This window comes from Onychostruthus taczanowskii, unplaced genomic scaffold (genome assembly GCF_017590055.1).
Source record: "Onychostruthus taczanowskii isolate IOZ18803 unplaced genomic scaffold, ASM1759005v1 scaffold63, whole genome shotgun sequence".
Classification (NCBI taxonomy): Eukaryota; Metazoa; Chordata; class Aves; order Passeriformes; family Passeridae; genus Onychostruthus; species Onychostruthus taczanowskii.
In genome coordinates, this window is record NW_024504012.1 from 1,964,350 (window position 1) to 1,982,273 (window position 17,924).

The window sequence follows — 17,924 nt, forward strand, 5'->3', positions numbered from 1 at the left end:
GTAGTTGCCAACCATTCCTGTACACATCTTAATTCAGGAAGATATAGAACTGTCAAATAGTTTGACCTTTCTTTGCCTGATGTGTATCTGAAATCATTTGAGTTGACTCAGGCCACATTTTGTGAATCTTGATACATGTTGTGCTTAGTGATTTGTTTCCAATCTAAGATATGCTTTGTCCTGAAATCCACTAGAAGTACCCACTTGATACTAGTAAACAGCAGTGGCCAGATTTAATCAGTACCATTGTTCAACAGACATTTTCTTACAATTTTTTGTTATTGTGGATTTGACAAAGGAGTATTAGGTAATGAGCCAAGTGCCCTTCCTTTTATGTTTCACAAATGGTGAGTGTGCTACCTCTGCAGAGCTTCTGTCCATTCTTGTGTGAGTTACCTGCACTGGCCTTTTTGCTGTGCCTGTCTGACCAAACTATGCAAAATATTCCACCATAGAGCATGCCAAGGATTAAGGTGTATACTCTTCTGCAGATTAGGAAAAATAAACTTATTTTGTTTCACTTTAAAGAGTAAAAGGCCTGTCGTGCACTTTTTTCATATTACTTTATTATTATTTATTATTATGAAGTAATTTTAGTACTTTATGTTTCTTTCTTTCAATCTGTTTGCAGGCATTTGCGAGACAAAGGAGAGGATGATAAGATGCCTCCAATTCGAAAGAGGCAGCGTGGTCTGCTGCTGAGATTACAGCAGGAAAAGGTAAGGAATGCCCTCTAGGAAAGTCCTGTTGAAAGCCATGTGTACCCACTAAAGCTTTCAGACACTGTAAATACAGGAATGGAGAACCAGCAGTATTTCTTACCTGTGAGTTTTAATTTGCATTTCAGTCATACTCAGCACGTTGTTCTCGAGGGTCCTTCTCTATCTGTGATCTCATGATTGGGACTCTGAAGTATTAATTGATCTCCAGTTCTTTGCTGCTGAAGTTCAGCCTAGTTCCTTCCCCATGTAACTGCAGTCGTGTCAAACCCATAGCAGGGGCACTGTGGCAGCTTTGAGTGTGTTCTTGAGAGAGGTCTGGCAGTGTTCTCATGCTGAATCTTTTACACCTAAAAGGCAGAAATCAAACGTCTCCAGGAGGCAAACAAGGCTGCTCGGAAGGAGAGGCAGCTCATCCTTAAACAGCAGGCGGAAATCGAGCGAATCCGTCACACTACGATGAAGCTGCAGGAAAAACTGAAGTCTGCAGGAGAAAACAAGCTGGTGAGTGTTCAGCACAGGACCTGGAATCTTCCCTCTTCACCATGCAGCTTCAGTGTTTATAGGAATGGAAGGATACTAGATTGGACCTATCACTTGGAAGTTTTGTCTGCCTGAAGTGACCTCACCCCTTTATCTCAGCAATTTATGTTTAATTTCTTTAGAGCATCATTGAAGGAAATGCCTTTGGAGAAGTTACAAAATGTTTTAAACATGCAGTAGATGGTGTTTGTTCATTCTCAAGGTGAACTAATGACTTTGGGAATGTGAGTTTTTTGATGCTTACATGTCTCAGGCTTTGATTTTTGTTTGATTATTCGTCATGCCCAAAGTACTAAATATAAGCACTAACCCCAAAACTTCCTACTGTGTGTGTTAGGGTAGTTATGCTAGGTTTATTGTATCTACTTTACAAGGAAGCAAAATGAAGTTTTGGTAACTGGCTGTCTCCTTACAAAACTTTGAGAAGACACAAGTTTAATAGTCGTACTGTAGAAAAGGTTGATTTCCTGTTTGGGTAACTGAATTCTGGTGGTTCGTTGCTTTTGGGGACTTTTTATGATTTTTTTGGTTGGTTGGTTGATTGGGGTTTTGGGGGGGGGGGGTTAGGTTTTGTTTTGTTGTTGGCTTTTTTTTTGTGGGTTTTGGTTGTTTTTTTTTTTTTGTTCTGGATACAGTTAGGGGAAGACTTAAATTATGGAGACTTAAATTATGTACTACAAGCTGTGTGTCAAAAATGAGGTTATGAAGTTAAATCTGCAAGTGGACAGACTTATCTGAAGCAGTATTTCATGTAATCTAGAGATTACAGGCTAAATTTACACAAATTAACACAATTTTTAAAGGATTTTGGAATAGTCTTGTAATACTTCTTTTTTATTTTAACCCTTTAATTGCAGGAGCTTCCCAGTGAGGATGACATCAAGCAGAGCAATGGTTCCAGCCCACTTCCAACTGATGCAGAAACACGCAGCCCTTCCCCAATCTCCATCTCCAGCAGTGAGACCAGCAGCATTATGCAGAAACTTAAAAAAATGCGCAGCAGAATGGATGAAAAGTAACTATATTTTTTTTTTCCTTTTAAAAAATTTTGCTATTTTAGTGGAACAAGTTGGTTTGGCCCAAATATGCACTAAAAATGTCCATCAAAAATATTGGTGGTGTTGATACCACACTTTGATCTGAATTGCCTGAAAAACAGCTGATTGGAAGCATGAATAAAACTATATTAATCCTTGGACATAATAATTTAAAGGCTGCAGTTCTTGCATGATTCAAACATTATGGCAGACCATGTGGTCAAGGTTTTATTAAAGAAGATTTGGTTTAATATTCTTTGTACTTGATAGAGTTGGTAAAAGCACACCAGCTTAAGAGATGTTGATGTTTGTAGGTACAAGGAATATGGACAGGTTGTGGCTTCACAGCACATCCTGTCAGAGTTTCTTTTGCAATGAGAGACCTGAAGTCAAATGGTCAAAATGGTGCCTGTACTTTGTATCTCCCCTTTAACCTTAAAGAGTGAAAAAATATAGGGAGTGAGATTCTGGAATTGCAGTGCACATTTTTGAGTTGAAATGTAACTTATAACAGCAATTATGTTATGCAAAAACTAGTAACTGAGTTTCAGAGCTGGCTCACAGAAAGACACTGAGGTTGTCAGGTATGTGATTTCTGTCTAATTATCCAGCTGCTGAATTTTAATTCTGATTGCATTGAAATCAGCTAGGATTAACTCTTTAATTATTAATGGATATTATATGTATGTGGCTGAGAATATATTTGGTTAACAGGGTGGAAGAATGTTGAAAATGTTTGTTAGGTTCTAGAGGAAATAACAAAATCTGTGTGCAGTTCCTGTGTCTGAAAACCTAAAATGAATCTCCTGATTTTGCCTGTGAAGTTGTTTTAGATAAAAAATTGTTTCTGCATCATTTTGGTATAGGAATTACTTTGTGTGCATGAAACATCCCAAACACTTTACCTGCTTGTGCTCATTACTTTGAAGCCCTAAATTCTTATTTCAGACTAATTGATTGAAAGTCTGGCTTCTGCCAGTTGCCACAAGAAACAGTCTTTGCTTAAACAATTCTTTTGAGCTTAGAAGCACGACAGTCACTGCATTCAGTCCGTGTGGGTGATCTTTGGAATGTGTTTTCTCTTGAGACTCCAAACGCAGCTGGATAAAACATCCCAAAGCAAGCAGTGCCATGTAAAGGCCAGCTGTCCTTGACTCCTTGGCAGCCTGTTTGCTTGCAATCAATTTGAGAAGCACATTTCCCACCTATGCATGTGTTTGATTATGATGAAAATAAAACCCAACAGCAGTAAGGGAGGCTTTGGTGTGAGTACAGAAAACTCAAAACCTGTTGTGTAGTTTCATGGCCTTTGTGTCTAGCCTGACTTGGTTGCTGTTTTATTCTGACTCCTCTGGTGGCATCTGTTAAACTGAACAGCCAAAATCACTGATAATTAAAAGTTTCTGAGGTGTCATATTTCTAAAACTAAACTCATGGCATTCCAAACTGTATGAAAACCACCCCGTTATCATAGTGGCAAATTCTCAAAGTATTTTTTGAGACTGGTAAATGACTTAAGATAGAGACTTGAAAAGTGTGTGTGTTGTAGGCCATGCTGACTTCTAGGGTTTCAAGAAAGTAATGTTTTTCTTCTGATTTTTTGGCTTTGTTTTTTTTTGGGTTTTTTGGTTTTTTTTTTTTGTTTTTTTTTGTTAAAAGGGGGTCTTTATCTTACTTTTTCCCCAAAAACAAACTCAACAAATTTCAAATGGTGATAAAAAAACCAATCTGCTGCTTAGGAAGTTTGAGATACAGTATTAGTATTAAAAGAAGTGACAAATATACTTGTGTATTCAAGACTTCCTTTGCTACTTTTTATCAGCGAGTGGCTTTGTCAGTATTGTTCTCGAAATTTATTTTTTCAAAGTACATTCATTTCTAAGCCACACTTAAAATTGCATAAAGACTTATGTATTACAAGGAATAGTTGCAGATATAAAGTATGTTCTACCTTTAAAGATATTTTAGTCATGATTTGATTATTATTTTATGTGGTTGGAAATATTGCTCACCTGGAGAATACTTTTCAGAAGCTGGATACCAGGATTTGAGATGGAACAATTACTTTAAGCAGAACAAGTGGAAATTGTGTGTGATCTGTGTGGTCATGTGTTTTGGGTTTTCTGGTTTTAAAAGTCTTGGATTGTTTTATATGTTAAAAGAAGGAAGTATTTTGTGTAAGCATAAATGATTCTCTAAAACTTGATTTCCCTCTTGTACAGTTTTTGCACACCTCTGGCAGGTGTTTTGGTAGTGATAGCAGTGCTTATTGATTGAAACACAGTGCTGACTTGGTATCTTTTTGTTAATGCCTTGATTTGTAAAGCACATAAAAATAGCAGGAAGATGTTTGGTTTGGGGTGTAATGGTAGCAAGCTGCCATTTGAGGGGAATCAGGGTGGAAAACCTGATTCAGGGTGGAAAAGGGCTCAAGGGAAGAAGCTGAATGAACAATATAAAGGAACTAGAGAAAAGAACTGGGAAAGCCTGCTATGCTGGATTTGCTGTACTCCACAGCAAGGTGGAAATCCTTTGGCTTCCTTACTTAGGAGGCAGCTTTAATATTTGTCTTGTGCTAAAAGGGGAATGAATGAATGAATAATTCTGTTTTTATTTTTACTGATGAGTCTGTGTAGCCTGCATGTGAACAGGAGCATGCTCTGTCAAAGAGAATTAACCACTTTCCCCTGGCTTTCCTTGCATATGCAGCATTAATGATAATCTGTGCAATAACAAATTAAATGCTTATTTTCATTTGCTTTTCCTTAGTGTGCTTCTTAGCTTGCATTGTAGTTGATAGAGCTAAATGGAGCATGGTATTTTTCTATAAATTTGATAATTCATTAGGAATTAGCTTAAAATGGTAATAATTTTAAGAAATACCATTTTAGGCAGAGCTGTAAATTATGTAGATTTTTTAATACAATAGGTATTACCTTTTTGCAGTTAATACTTCAATGAAATATATGAGTATTCTGAGATCAAGTCTGTACTTCATTTCAAAAAATCCCTATTAGCAGCTATAATGTGAATGGCAGGTGTATCCGGAACTATCCATGTTTTAAAAGTTAACTATTTAATCTATTTTTCTTTGCTCTTTCACTGGTGCTTACCTTACTTTAGAAATAATTTTACTGAGGTTTCGCCAGGTGAAGAAAATGTGTTTAAAGTTTCAGACCAGGAAATTGTTGATATTGCAAAACCAGCATGCTCTTTAATACCAACAACACACTCCTTTGAGAGAATAGCATGAGAAGGGTCAGGCTGAGATATGTTAACTGGTGCCTGTGGAAATCTGCATCAAAGTAATAAAACTCTCCAAAATTTAAAGAAAAATACAGCAGTGTGAAAGTAGCTTGTCTTTCATTAACAGAAAACCAAGTGTTGCAAGTGTATGTTCTATAACCTTCTGCATAACAGTGTACAGTTTTTGTACTGCAGATGTTGGGTATTAACTATACAATGTTAAATGCAATTAATTTTAAAGTTCTTTGCCAGATGCTATCCTTTTCTCATTCTTTCTGCCTTAATTGCTATCTTAGTTTTAAACTCTTCCTCCTTATTTTGTAGACACTGCTCTCCTGTTCACTACTTCTTCTCTGTCTTTACGTCTCACCACTGGGCCTCTCTCAGTGTCTGTTTTCCCAACCTCCACCCCAAATTCCAGCTGTATATCTACAACCAATTGGTCAGGTAACTGTATATTTCTCCAGTGATAGACTCTTTGATAGAGCATGCTCTGTTCAGTCCTAGAAAGTCCAGAGGTTCTTCAGCAGTGGACATGGTTGACACTTGCCTCACTGTTTGCAGATCTTTATCAGTGGCGTAGGCAGGGGGATCACTCCACCCTCAGCACGAGGCTGAGCAGTGCAGGTGATATGCTGGAGGGAAGGAATGCCATCCAGGGGGACCTGGACAAGCTTGAGGAGCGGGCCAGGGTGACCCTCATGAAGGTCCACAAGGCCCTGCACCTGGATGAGGACAATCCCCACTAGCAGTTCAGCCTGGGGAGCGAGTGGATTGAGAGCAGTTCTTCAGAGAAGGACTTGGAGATGCTGATGGACTAAAAAATGGGGTATGACTCTGTAGTGTGCACTTGCAGCCCAGAAAACCAACTCAGTTTTGGGCTGCATGGAAGAACAGCAGGTCAAGGGAGATGGTTCTGCCCCTCTACTTCCACTCTGGTGAGACCCCACCTGCAGTCTGGTGTCCAGCTCTGGGGTCTCCAGTATGAGAAGGACATGAACCTGTAGGACCAGGTCCAGAGGAAGCTACAAAAAAAAATGAAAGAGAGGGAGCACCTTCCCTATGAAGAAAGGCAGAGAAAGTTGGGCTTGTTCAGTGTGGAGAAGAGAAGGCTCCAGAGAGACCTTATTGTGCATATACAGTGAGGTTATAAGAAAAATTGAGACAGGCTTACCAGGGGCTGTAGTGATAGGGCAAGGGGTAATGGTTTTAGGCTGAGAGAGGCTAGATCTAGATTAAATATAAGGAAGAAGTTCTTTGCTGTGAGGTTGGTGAAGCACTGGAACAACAACCTGTCCCATCCCTGGAAATGTTCAGGTCAGCTGGAACTTTGAGCAGCCTGGTCTAGCAAAAGGAGTCCCTGCCTATGGTAAAGGGGTGAAACTAGATGATCTTTAATGCCCCTTCCAACCCAAACCATTGCAGGATTCTAATCTCCTATTCCTACTATGTTCTGAGTGGCAAACAGACAGTTCACTTTGCTCCCACTGTCTGGTTGCCACTTCAGAATAGCTGCTGAAACCTCATTGTTTGGGCTTATAGTCAATATACCTTAAAATATGCAAATACAGTTTAAAGCAGCAGATTAATACTACTATTTGCAATGCATGGATAAAATGTGTGATGTTAGCAACAGAGAAATAGACTTTGAAGTCATGCTGCTGTAATCTGAGTGCTGCTGCTTCCTCATTGCTCCCCCACATTTCCAGCTGCATAGATGCCAGATGTGCTTTTGCAATTTTTTTTTCTGCTTTTGAGGATAAATGTGTACGCTTGGTGTTGCAACTGGAACCCTCTAGACTGCAGTAAATATTAAGGCAATGCATCTGCTATTTTGTGGCTCTGGCCTTTAAAACCCCGGGGTTATGACAGGGTCTGCATCTTTGGCCATGCTGCTTTGATCCTCCTCTTCTCGTGGGCTTTTTGTTGGAATCTTCTTTCTCTTCTATCACTTCTGTTGACTTATCTTTCTTATTTAGTAGTTCTTCTGTGATAATTATTTTCATGGCAATTTCATAATTCTCCTCCTGCTTGTGGTCTTCTGGGTTAATTCATTTGACATCTGCTTTTAAGGAGTCCTGGTCTTTTGAATCCATTTATTTCAGCCTTTCTCTGCATTTTATTTCAACTTGACGTGCCTCTCTCAGGACCCAGTAAACTGCAAAACTTCCTGATGAAATCAAACAGTAGGTGAAGAAAGAAGAAAAAGTTGCTTTTTGCATTGAGGTCATTGTAATAATGACCTCTAAAACAAGTTCCACATGCATGATCTGCTGGTCTAATTGGAAGTGATGTGTGTGTGAGAGTAAGAGTGGATAGATCTGACAGTGCTGCTGAAAGACAGAACATTATCATGACTGTCCCTGTCATGTTTGTAATGCAATTGCTGTTGGTAGTTTGCTCTGTTAATGACACCAGGCTGTCAGTTTAGCACAAGTGTAGATGATTGATGTTCGTCTATAGGAAGTGATAAAATTATGCACAAAGTCATGGAATCTGTCAGCTTGAAGGTGGCAGATGTTCAGAGGTTCTGAGGTGCTTCTGTTTTTCACCTCCTCTTGTTTTGACCATCAGACAGAAAATTGTGAGCGTCTCTAACTGGCTTCTGAAACTTTTCTCTTCATGTCATAACTTGCTCCCTTTGTCTGAATCTGTCTTAGAGAAGGACTTATCTGAATCTCAACCTTTCTGATCAACTGCCAGCTCACTTTTCCAGGGAACAGAACAAACTGAGTGAGCAAATGAGAAATTTCCCTTAGCAGGCAAGACCTGCACATTAGTCACTTGGCCATTCCAGACTCTGTAAATAAAAGGGTTTTTTGAAACATGAGAGATTAAAAAGTACAAATGAGATTATTATCTGCTTTGCAGCTTAAAAACGTTGATGCTAAGTGCTTGGGATGGCTTGAAAATTATAAGGACAGTTGCAAAAACAAAGTATCACAAGTCTTTGAAGTCTGCCTTCTACAGCACCAAAACTTCTGTACCAATGGCAAACTCTCTCTAGCTGGCAAACTATGGACCTTCTACAGAGTGATTCTGTGACATCTTAAAACTTTCAGTGTAGTAGATTAATAGATTGACAGACACTCTTCTCTAGACTTGGCATGCCAGAGGAAGTGTGTGCAATTGATGTTAAACTTGCTTCCAATTTACTGTCTGAAGGGTTAAGTGCTATGGTTACTTCAGTGCTCAGAAATGAGACAGGAGCTGGCAGTGAGAACAAGTGTGTGCACACAAACCTATTCATACCTACCAAATCCTGTGAGAGTTTTGTCAGTTCTAAGGTTTCATGGATCACTTAAGAGCTCTTTGTCAGAAAGAAAATATCTACGAATTTTCTGCATGAGCTTTAATTTTTATTTCTTCTTAAACTACCAGCCAGATACGTTAGTAGCTGGGAAGAAACATACTGGCATCATTATTCTCTTGATGCTGTCAGCTCACAATTAACATTCCAAGTGTACCAGTCCATAGAGATGATGCTTAAAGGAAGAAGGATTAAAGTTCCAGGAGGACTATTAATATAGAATCATCTTCTCTTATAATAGCATATTTAGAAAAAAACCATGGGGCAACTGAGGTTACAATTTTTCTGTTACTGGGATTAACAAAAAAGGAAAGTTCATTTTTCAAACAGTCACGGCTTTCTAGAAGGTTCCAGTTTAATACCACAGGTACATTTCATGTCCTGAAATTGGGAACTTTTTTCTGTTTAGTTTAGTGCATATGATTTTAATGATTTTGAAGATTTTTTTAGATATAAACAGCCTCTTTACAGTATGATGTAGACATTACTTCCTGCAGAGAAAAGAACCCTTGTCTACTTGTGGGGTTTTTGCAGCAGCACATCAGAAGTCTGGGATATAGCAGTTATTGTGGCTATTATCCTAGAAAACAGACTGAACAACTGCAATTCTGGGAATGGTGGCAGTGGAGCATCTGGGTACTGGGAGCTCAGTGTGGCTGGCTGGTGTGGCATTGTCCTGTGCTCTGCCTGTCAGGTTCCTGACCAAGCGGGAGCAGAAGCTGATGCAGCGCCGACAGCACGCGGAGGAACTGCTGGAGTGGAAACGGCGCCTGGATGCCGAGGAGGCAGAAATACGGAGGATGGAAAAGCAAGCTCTGGCTGCCTGGGACAAAGAGCTGCTCAAAAGCAAGATAGCCAAGAAAGAGCTGGGGGATCAGAGAGCTGAGCCCAAAGGTATTGGGAACTGGGGAGAAGTGACACATATGATAAGAGAGAAGGATTGCGTAGGTTTGCAGTTGTTTCCTTTTCTGATATTTTGGTTGCTTCCTGGACACTCTTGGAATCTGAGTTTCTGCACTCTGTTGTCTGTTTTACACCATAGTTAAGTGTGTGTTTCTCCTTTGCTAGGTATCCTCCCAAGTGAACAGTGCAGCATAAGCCCATCAGTCACTTCTATGTACAATTTTTAAACTGTATTTCTGTCTTTCAAAGTAAAAATATTGCAGTATGCTATGATTGTAGCAACGTATCTGAACAGCTTAGACTACAAGGTGCATGAGCCATTTCACTTGGTACTGTTCTTACCAGGATTTTCTCAGGGCCCTCTGGAATTCATCAAAGTTACTAAGACATAAACTGTGCTGGAATAACAAGGAAGAAGCTGCGAAACCAAATTGCAAAACCACGAGAACTCGATAACAGGGGGCAGCAAAACACCTGGACTGTAACCAATCACATAATTTGAGAAGTGCATGCAAAACACATCAACAAGCAAAGGCACCAATAAGAAATACATGATCAGCCTGGGCAGTTGAGTTAGAATGTATAAATAAGTGCATAATGTAAACAATAAACAGCTTCTACTTAATCATATTAGTTAATTGTCCAGGAGTCCTGAATTTCCCACACATGCTCTTTTGCTGGTAGTCTTCTGAATTTACTCTGTTAAAATAATTTTCCCCAGTGGTGAGCAAAGTGTCTCTGCTTGTTAGCTTTCGTACTAGTATTGGTGAGGATGGCTTCTGTCAGGGGCTGCTTTACCATTGTCTGAGTTTTCAAAAAATTGAAATAATTTTTTCTTCCCTCCTTTGTTAATGCCACCTGTTTGAAATGTGTACCTGAGGCAAAGTATGCTAGGATGTAATTAGCATAAATGATGCTATTGTGAGGAAAAATTGAATTCCCAGATGTTGGAAGCCAGAACTTTACAGTTCTGTCTTAAGTGGATCATGCTGAAGCACAGGGAACTGAATTGCAGTGAGAGAAAGTGATTTCAGGGATTGTTCTAAAAACATACCTATTTTTCTTTTTTTTCCCCACTTTACTGAAAGTAGGCAGCACATCCTTTGAGTGTGCAGAGGGAATTCAGAGTAATGCCCTATTGCAGTTGTTAATGAAAGCAGTCATGTGGATTTTAGGCATTGTAAGACATTTTAAAGATGATGTGTGTATGGGTCTGTAAGTTCCCATGAACAAAAATTCAGCACAGATGTTGAATTCTTATCAATAAGTGAAAACTGATTGTATCTGTCAGTAAACATTGGAGCACAGCCCTGCTTCAGAAGGAAAAGTCCTTCTCCCCAGCCTTTACTCAAAGACTGAATAGTTCTCCATGGCTGCCTAGTAATGCCATGACTCCTGCAGAATTTAGTAAACAGGAATATTGGAAACCCAAATTATTATTTTGTTTGTTGCCATTTAAGAGACTCATGATGAAATCATAACATTAAAATGTTTTCTGCAAGTACTGTAAAGGAAGCAATCAATTCTAAATTCAAGATCTGGCCTGCAGATTATATGCTCTTCCATGACTTCTTCAGACTAATAGTGACTCTTGCTTCTGTATGGTCAACTGGAAGGACAGGTTTCCCTAATCATCTTTTTGGGGTGTGTTGTCTGGAAAATGCTGGAATATCCTGAAAACCTCTTTATTTTAGATATTTAGCAATCACTGAGAAGGCTGGGCAGTTCTCACAGATGCACAGAATCATTTGGATTGGAAAAGGCCTCGTGAGATCATAAAGTCCAACCTCTTACTGATACCACCTTATCAACTAGACCAGGGCACTAAGTGCCACATCCAGTTGTTTCTTGAACACAAATAATGCTTTAAATCATACTTCTCTGGTAAACAGGCTTGTTCTTGCTAAATATTTCCCCACCAGTGTCTAGGTGAGTGAAATAATGCTTGTTTGACAGGTACTGATAGCAGTTACTACTTCATCTGCAGACTGCTTAGAAAGTTTTCCTTCAACCTTATGCCTTCAGCCTTATATGCCCTCAGCTTCTGCATATAAGATGGTTCTGATGTGCTTTATTTTTTCTCTCATTGAATCTCAGAAACAGCTAGTGAGGAAGAGTCTCCAGTGCCTTCTTGTTCTCATCTGAATAGTGAAAGCTCTATTCCAGAAGATCTTGGCAGTCTGGCTGCTGAGTCTGTCCCATCAGAGCCCATGAGCCATGGACAGCCAGAAAGCCCAGATCAGAGTACAATTAATGAAGAAATGGCTTATTCTGAAGATTTCAAGTCCTCAACATCACCTGGCAAACTGGTGAGTGAGCTGCTCTGCCTTTTGTACTCTTACACACTATCAGAGAAGTGGCAAGTACAGCCATCCCAGTTGTCAAAGGAGATATTACACTATTAACTAAATCTGTTTTCTGTGTTTATGATACCATTTCACATTACCATGAGTCATCATTGTGATCAGATGTGTGTTTTGAAGTCTTGAGGAAATATTGTTTCCACACAGAGTTTAGATATTTTTTAAATTGTGGGTAGTCTTGCAAAACATTTTACGTATGTCACGTAGGTATGCAGTGCTAAGTGGTGGAATACTGACCCAGTTTAGCAGTGTGTATTAGCTGTAGGCTAGCTTGTTGCCATTGTATAAATTCTTTGAGGCCATGGAAGCTATGCTCTGTTTTTCCACTTTGCCTTATTTGCAAGTAATGTATCCCAAAGTGTAGCTGTAGGATGAAGAAGCAGACCTGAAACCTCATGCACAGTCCTTTGGGTTTGTGTCTGCTTGCTGCTTAATTCTGCCTTATTGTTCTATTCCAATTGTTATTTCTAGTTGGATGATAATTTTAATGAGTTTCATCCTGATAACTTTGCCCTGTGCTCAATAAGACAGAAAATTCTGTGTCTGTGGGATAAAAGAACTGCTTATCTAGACTTATTGCAAATACTTTTGTGGCAGATTTGCTGAGTAGATAATAATAAAATGTCTAATGTGTGCCAGAGATTATGTGCAATGTGTGTTAAAGGTTTGTAATAATATTGAAGCATTAAGCAGCGTTTTAGAACAAAGTTTGCTCTTTGAGTTTTTGCCTGACCTCAGAAAAATAGTGCTCTGTTGTTTCACTGATTCAGAATGTTGTCTTGCACCCTTTACATGAAGTGGTTAATTTTATTAGTTTATTTACTAGGAGTTCCTATTGCTGCAGATGACACAAATGTATTGAACACATGTGAGTCAGAGCCATGTCAGTTCACTTAGGTGGTGGTAGAGTAGTCTAAGCAGGTTTATTGAAATCCAGGCTCAAAGTAAGCAGGCAGTTGTTGCTGCTCTTGTTATTAGTGTTTTATTGTCTAGAAAATACTAAATTCTTCTTAAGATTGTTGTATAGGTACCACTGTTTGAGATGTCCTCTTGTCCTGCTGTTCTTTCCTTGTAAGTGGCTCCTGATGACAGTGATCTTTTACTTTCAAACTGCAATTACTTATTTATCCTTTTCTCTCCCAGTCTCCTCCCAAAAGCAGTGTATCTGTGTCAAAGCAAGACTCCAGCAAAGGCAGCCACAGGACTGGAGGACAGCTACATTCACCTGTGAAGTCCCACCAGACATCTCACAACTGGTCTGATGAATCTTTATCTATGACACAGTCAGGTAAGTGTAATACCCACTTGGGTTTATATTGCTTTTTCAAAGCTTTTGCTTTTAACAAACTTAAAATGCAGACACAGATGTGGAGAGGCAGACAAATTCCTGGAAACAGCCAAGGTTGGGGTTGGTGGCTGTATTTTCCCATTATGTAATATGATCTCTTCAGCTGAAGAAAATCTTAATTTAAGAAGGTTTATACTTTATAACCTCTTGTAGAAAGCAGTACAGGTTCTGCAAACACATGTGAAGAAGATAAGAGTCAATAGTGAAGGTGGTCCTAGGATTTAAAAATCCCTCTTTCTGCACCCAACTTCAGAAGCAGAACAGCTCTGTTACATGGCTGTATAGGGGAGAGACCTTTGGGGCTGCTCTGCCATGTGCAGAATCAATGGATGCTTCAGGACATAGGGGAGGAGGGTTTGGATTGTGTGCAGTAAAATAGGGCCTAAGGTGGCATTTTGAGCTATAAAATCTCCTGTATGGACTCATGCCCTTTATCCAGTACCCAAGCTGCCTGCCAGTAAATGCTTGGGGGAGGAATACTGGAAGTGAAGTGGTTCAGAGCAGCCCTTTCCCTGCTGTGCTCTCAGTGATGTGGAGTGCAGGGATTCCTGAGCTCCATGCATTGGGTCACCATCATCCACTCTGTTTGCTTTGCCTGGGAAGCCTTTTTTGACTCTTTCCATGCTTTTAGTCTCTAGAACATCTTGTTTTCCACAGTACAATTGATAGAGCACCACACAATATTTGTTAGCAAATGATATAGCATTTTCCTTCTCGGGGTTTTTTATGGTAAGTCTTCAGTGGAAAAAGAATTAGCAGGTTCTCTTGTGTGTATTAGCTGTTGTTTGTGATGGTTGGTAACTTACTGTGAGAAACACCTACACATTTGCACTGAGTAATCTATGTTGGGATTCTGTTTGGAGAGCAGTTTCCAACACAGTGAAGCTTTCAGCACCTTGATAAAGTTATTTTAAAACTCTGATTCAGCAGTCACATAAGGAAGCCATTATGAAATGTAGAGCAGTCAACAGTGATCACAAAAATAAGTCTTAAAACAAAATATTGACAGTCTTTAATTTCAAATTCTAAAGAAAGGTATAAGAGGTGGGAAGCTGATCAGGATGGTGCTGGTTTCACAATCATTCCATTGTAAAGAGACAAATGTTCTGGCCTGCTGACTAACAATGAAGTCATTGCCCTGTCAGTCTGATGCACGCGTAGACAAGGTTGTCAAAGATGAAAGCATGTGCAGATCTTTCCCTTATGAGTTGATCAAGAAATGCTATAATTACATACTGGTCACTTACTGTCAGGGAGGAGCTGTTAATTACAGTGGCATCACAAAGTGCTCCTGATTAGCAAGTGAGATTCCATTCTTTTTATTTGGGTTTTGGGTTTTTAAAAATTCCTCAAATTATTAACAACAGTTGTTAATGCAAAAAGAATACAGTAGCTTGATTGTATTTACTGGCTGTTGCTAAGAATGGAATCTTTCATTATGGTGGTTTGCTATGTTCAGAAAGGAAATGAATTGGGGAAATGTCAGCTGCTCCTGCTAGCTGACCAAAGCATATTGATAACTGACTTTCTAAACTACCAAGTAAAGTAATCAGCATTACTTTACCCAGAAAACACTACAGGTGATACTAAGCATTAGAAAAAAAACAAACCAGCCAAAATCCTCCTCTTGGGAGCTGCAGCTATAGAAGAGGAAGGGGCAAATCAGCTCAGGGAGGAGCCCCAGTAAGGCTATGTCAGGTAGTACTTTGAAGAGTTTTTGATAGTTAATTGTGGCAGCAGCATCTGGGACAAGGATCTTGTTTTGCCCTATGTTGGTATACATTTAAAGCAAGAAACAAGTGGACATGGTCAGGTGGGTAGAAAAGGAGGAAATAAGGAAAGCTGTTACAGCAGAAATAAGAAAATCAGCAGAGTTATTGGTAGAATTGGGTTACCATGCAGAGACTAGATCTGAGTATCTGGGGACAGTGACAATCTCTGCATTGTTCAAATTGACTTCCCTTCCAGCTGCTGGCCAGTCAGCTCTGTATTTTATAGATATATTTAGTCTAGGTTTGAAGTACACTGTCCCAAGTGACATTCTCATCAATGAAGTGTACTGTGCAACTTGAAACTCTGTATTATAATTTTAAACCTATATTTCAGATATATTTTTGGTGTGCAGCTCCAAATTGTATTTTTAAATATAAAAAGTTAATTTCTGCAATACCCAACATGACAAGCAGCTAATGTTGAAGAGCATAAATGTGTGGTTGGTGTGAATGAACTTGGTAACAAGTTGTTGTATCAGAGCCTGTCTCTTTTAAATTAAGCAAGATGCAACACCTTTTTGTATCTTTCACACGTAGTAGTGAACCTGAAATCCCACCTTAAGAGTCTTGCTATGTTAAATAATACATTGGCATTACATTCTTTGACATTTTTCTTGGACTGTATTTTGTAATTAGTGAATGACTGTTTATTGCTTTGCTCAGAATTGTTTTGTGAGGTGCAAATTTGTAAAGAATAAAACTAAACTTTTTCAGAAACCACCTCTGATCAAAGTGACATCGAAGGACGCATCAGGGCCCTGAAGGATGAGCTACGGAAAAGGAAATCTGTGGTGTACCAGCTGAAAAAGGAGCAGAAAAAGAGACAAAAGGAGAGACTGAAGGCCCAGGAAGCCAGTTTGATCAAACAGCTGGAGGTTAGGAACAGAAGAAAGAAGGGCAAAGTAACAGATTGTTAGCCTTAGATAGATCTTGGTAGTGTGGACTTTGTTGGCAAAATATTGTATCAACAGCTGTGAAAGACAAATTGTTGTGATAGAAGTGTGACTATTACACAGTCACAGAACAGTTTGGGTTGGAAAGGACCTTGAAAATCCTTTCATTCCAGCCCCCCTGCCATGAGTAGGGACACCTTCCACTAGACCAGGCTGCTCAAAGCCCCATCCAACCTGGCTGTTTAACCATTTCCAGTCATGAGCCAGAGCTTTGAGGCAAAAATGCCATTCCCTTTTAAAATGTGTGTCTGTAATGGCTTGCTGGCAGCATTCTGGGGGTTGTGTATGTTTATACACATTACTGTCCTAGCTGGGATTAAAGATCAGTGCTCATGTAATTTGGTTTTGGAAATAAAGTACTGAAATTTCTAGGATTGCAGCTGTAGATTTTGGAAAAGTTAAATAGATTGGTTGATAGAGAAAGTGGGTGTATTCTTTATTCACTCACTGTGTTTTGATTGTTGAATTGTAGTTATGGTTTAGTGTATTAACAGCTGGAATTGTTTTTCGTGTGCAGTCATACGACGAGTTTATCAAGAAGACTGAAGCAGAGCTGAGCCAAGATCTGGAGGCATCACCAACAGCCAAACCTCAGATCAAAACTCCATCCTCAGCTGCTGCTGAAAAACCTAAGATCAAGGCACCACCACTCCATAGGTAGCTGGAATTTCTCCTTCTTTTTGAGATTATTTTGGAGCTGGTTGCTGTTTTAGCCAAAACCATGGATGTAAGGAAAGCTGCTAACTTCTGTGCCTTAAAGCACTGGACATTGTCAGTATCCAACTGACCTATTTGCTGCTGTCACCAGACCCAAAACAGATAAGATTTACCATGTTTGTAATCTTACGCACCTCACTGTTCTCCTGCCCAGCCTTTCAGGCTCTAGTTTCAATTTTTAAAATAATAATAACTTTCTGTTGTGCAAGAATTCTGCCAGATACTGTGCATGGATTATTAGCCTTCAGGCTTTTTTCTTTTCCATTTTGGTAAGTTGTTTTGTCCACTGCACTGTGTAAGGCAAGCCATTCATCTTTGCAACTTAAATCTGTTTTAAATCTTAGGTTTTAAAGAGTAGAGAATTCACCTGATCTTCTGCACTTCCTACTGTATTTTTAAGCATTAATTTTCTCCAGCAGATGGTGCAATTTTAGTGCATTCAAATTAAAAAAATAACAGAAACCACCCAACTTTTTTCTCTCCCCCCCTTTTTTTTTTTCCTGGAAAGAGATAAAGTTTGATTAGTCTTTTTAAAAAATTAATTTCCAGGACTCTCCAGACTCTCCTCTGTCCCCATTCCCATTTCCTAAGGCTGTAGTATGTTGACAAAGCAAACTGCTTATGTTATAATTATAAAGCCACATTGGTGTGGTGTTACAATTGTACATGCCTGTATTTCCTTTTTTATCTATTAAAGAAAACCAAGCAAACATCGCCCACTGCTGTAACTGTAATTCATGCAATTTGATTTTTCCAATTTAGGCCTGAGACAGCTAAAAACTGGAAATCACTGACTGAGTCAGAGAGATCCAGAGCATCTTTGGAATCTGTTTCAGAACATGCAGGTAGGTAACTGGAAGAATCCATACTACAACTTAAGATCTTGAAGACTGACTGTTTTAAAATTCTTGAACCTTCTCCTTCTTGATTTACAATGAGGTTTTAAGAGAGGATGGAGACTCCATAAAATGGTAGTGATGGAGCTGTATATTTTGCAGTTTTATTTATTGTAT

At 39.2% G+C, this 17,924-nt stretch overlaps 1 protein-coding gene across 10 annotated transcripts in view; it reads left to right on the forward strand.

Moving 5' to 3' along the window:
- The window catches only part of CEP350 (centrosomal protein 350), a 69,296-nt gene that overhangs the window by 37,042 nt on the left and 14,330 nt on the right, over window positions 1-17,924 (forward strand). For 8 of the 10 annotated variants that reach the window (XM_041419986.1, XM_041419990.1, XM_041419991.1 and 5 more), the window contains exons 25-34: window positions 632-719; window positions 1,077-1,223; window positions 2,120-2,277; window positions 5,870-5,992; window positions 9,550-9,749; window positions 11,856-12,067; window positions 13,265-13,409; window positions 15,956-16,116; window positions 16,712-16,851; window positions 17,674-17,756. In XM_041419986.1, the coding sequence (XP_041275920.1) occupies window positions 632-719; window positions 1,077-1,223; window positions 2,120-2,277; window positions 5,870-5,992; window positions 9,550-9,749; window positions 11,856-12,067; window positions 13,265-13,409; window positions 15,956-16,116; window positions 16,712-16,851; window positions 17,674-17,756 (1,457 nt within the window). The remainder of the gene's footprint in view (window positions 1-631; window positions 720-1,076; window positions 1,224-2,119; window positions 2,278-5,869; window positions 5,993-9,549; window positions 9,750-11,855; window positions 12,068-13,264; window positions 13,410-15,955; window positions 16,117-16,711; window positions 16,852-17,673; window positions 17,757-17,924) is intronic. The other 2 variants (XM_041419994.1, XM_041419995.1) reach the window with 1 other exon arrangement.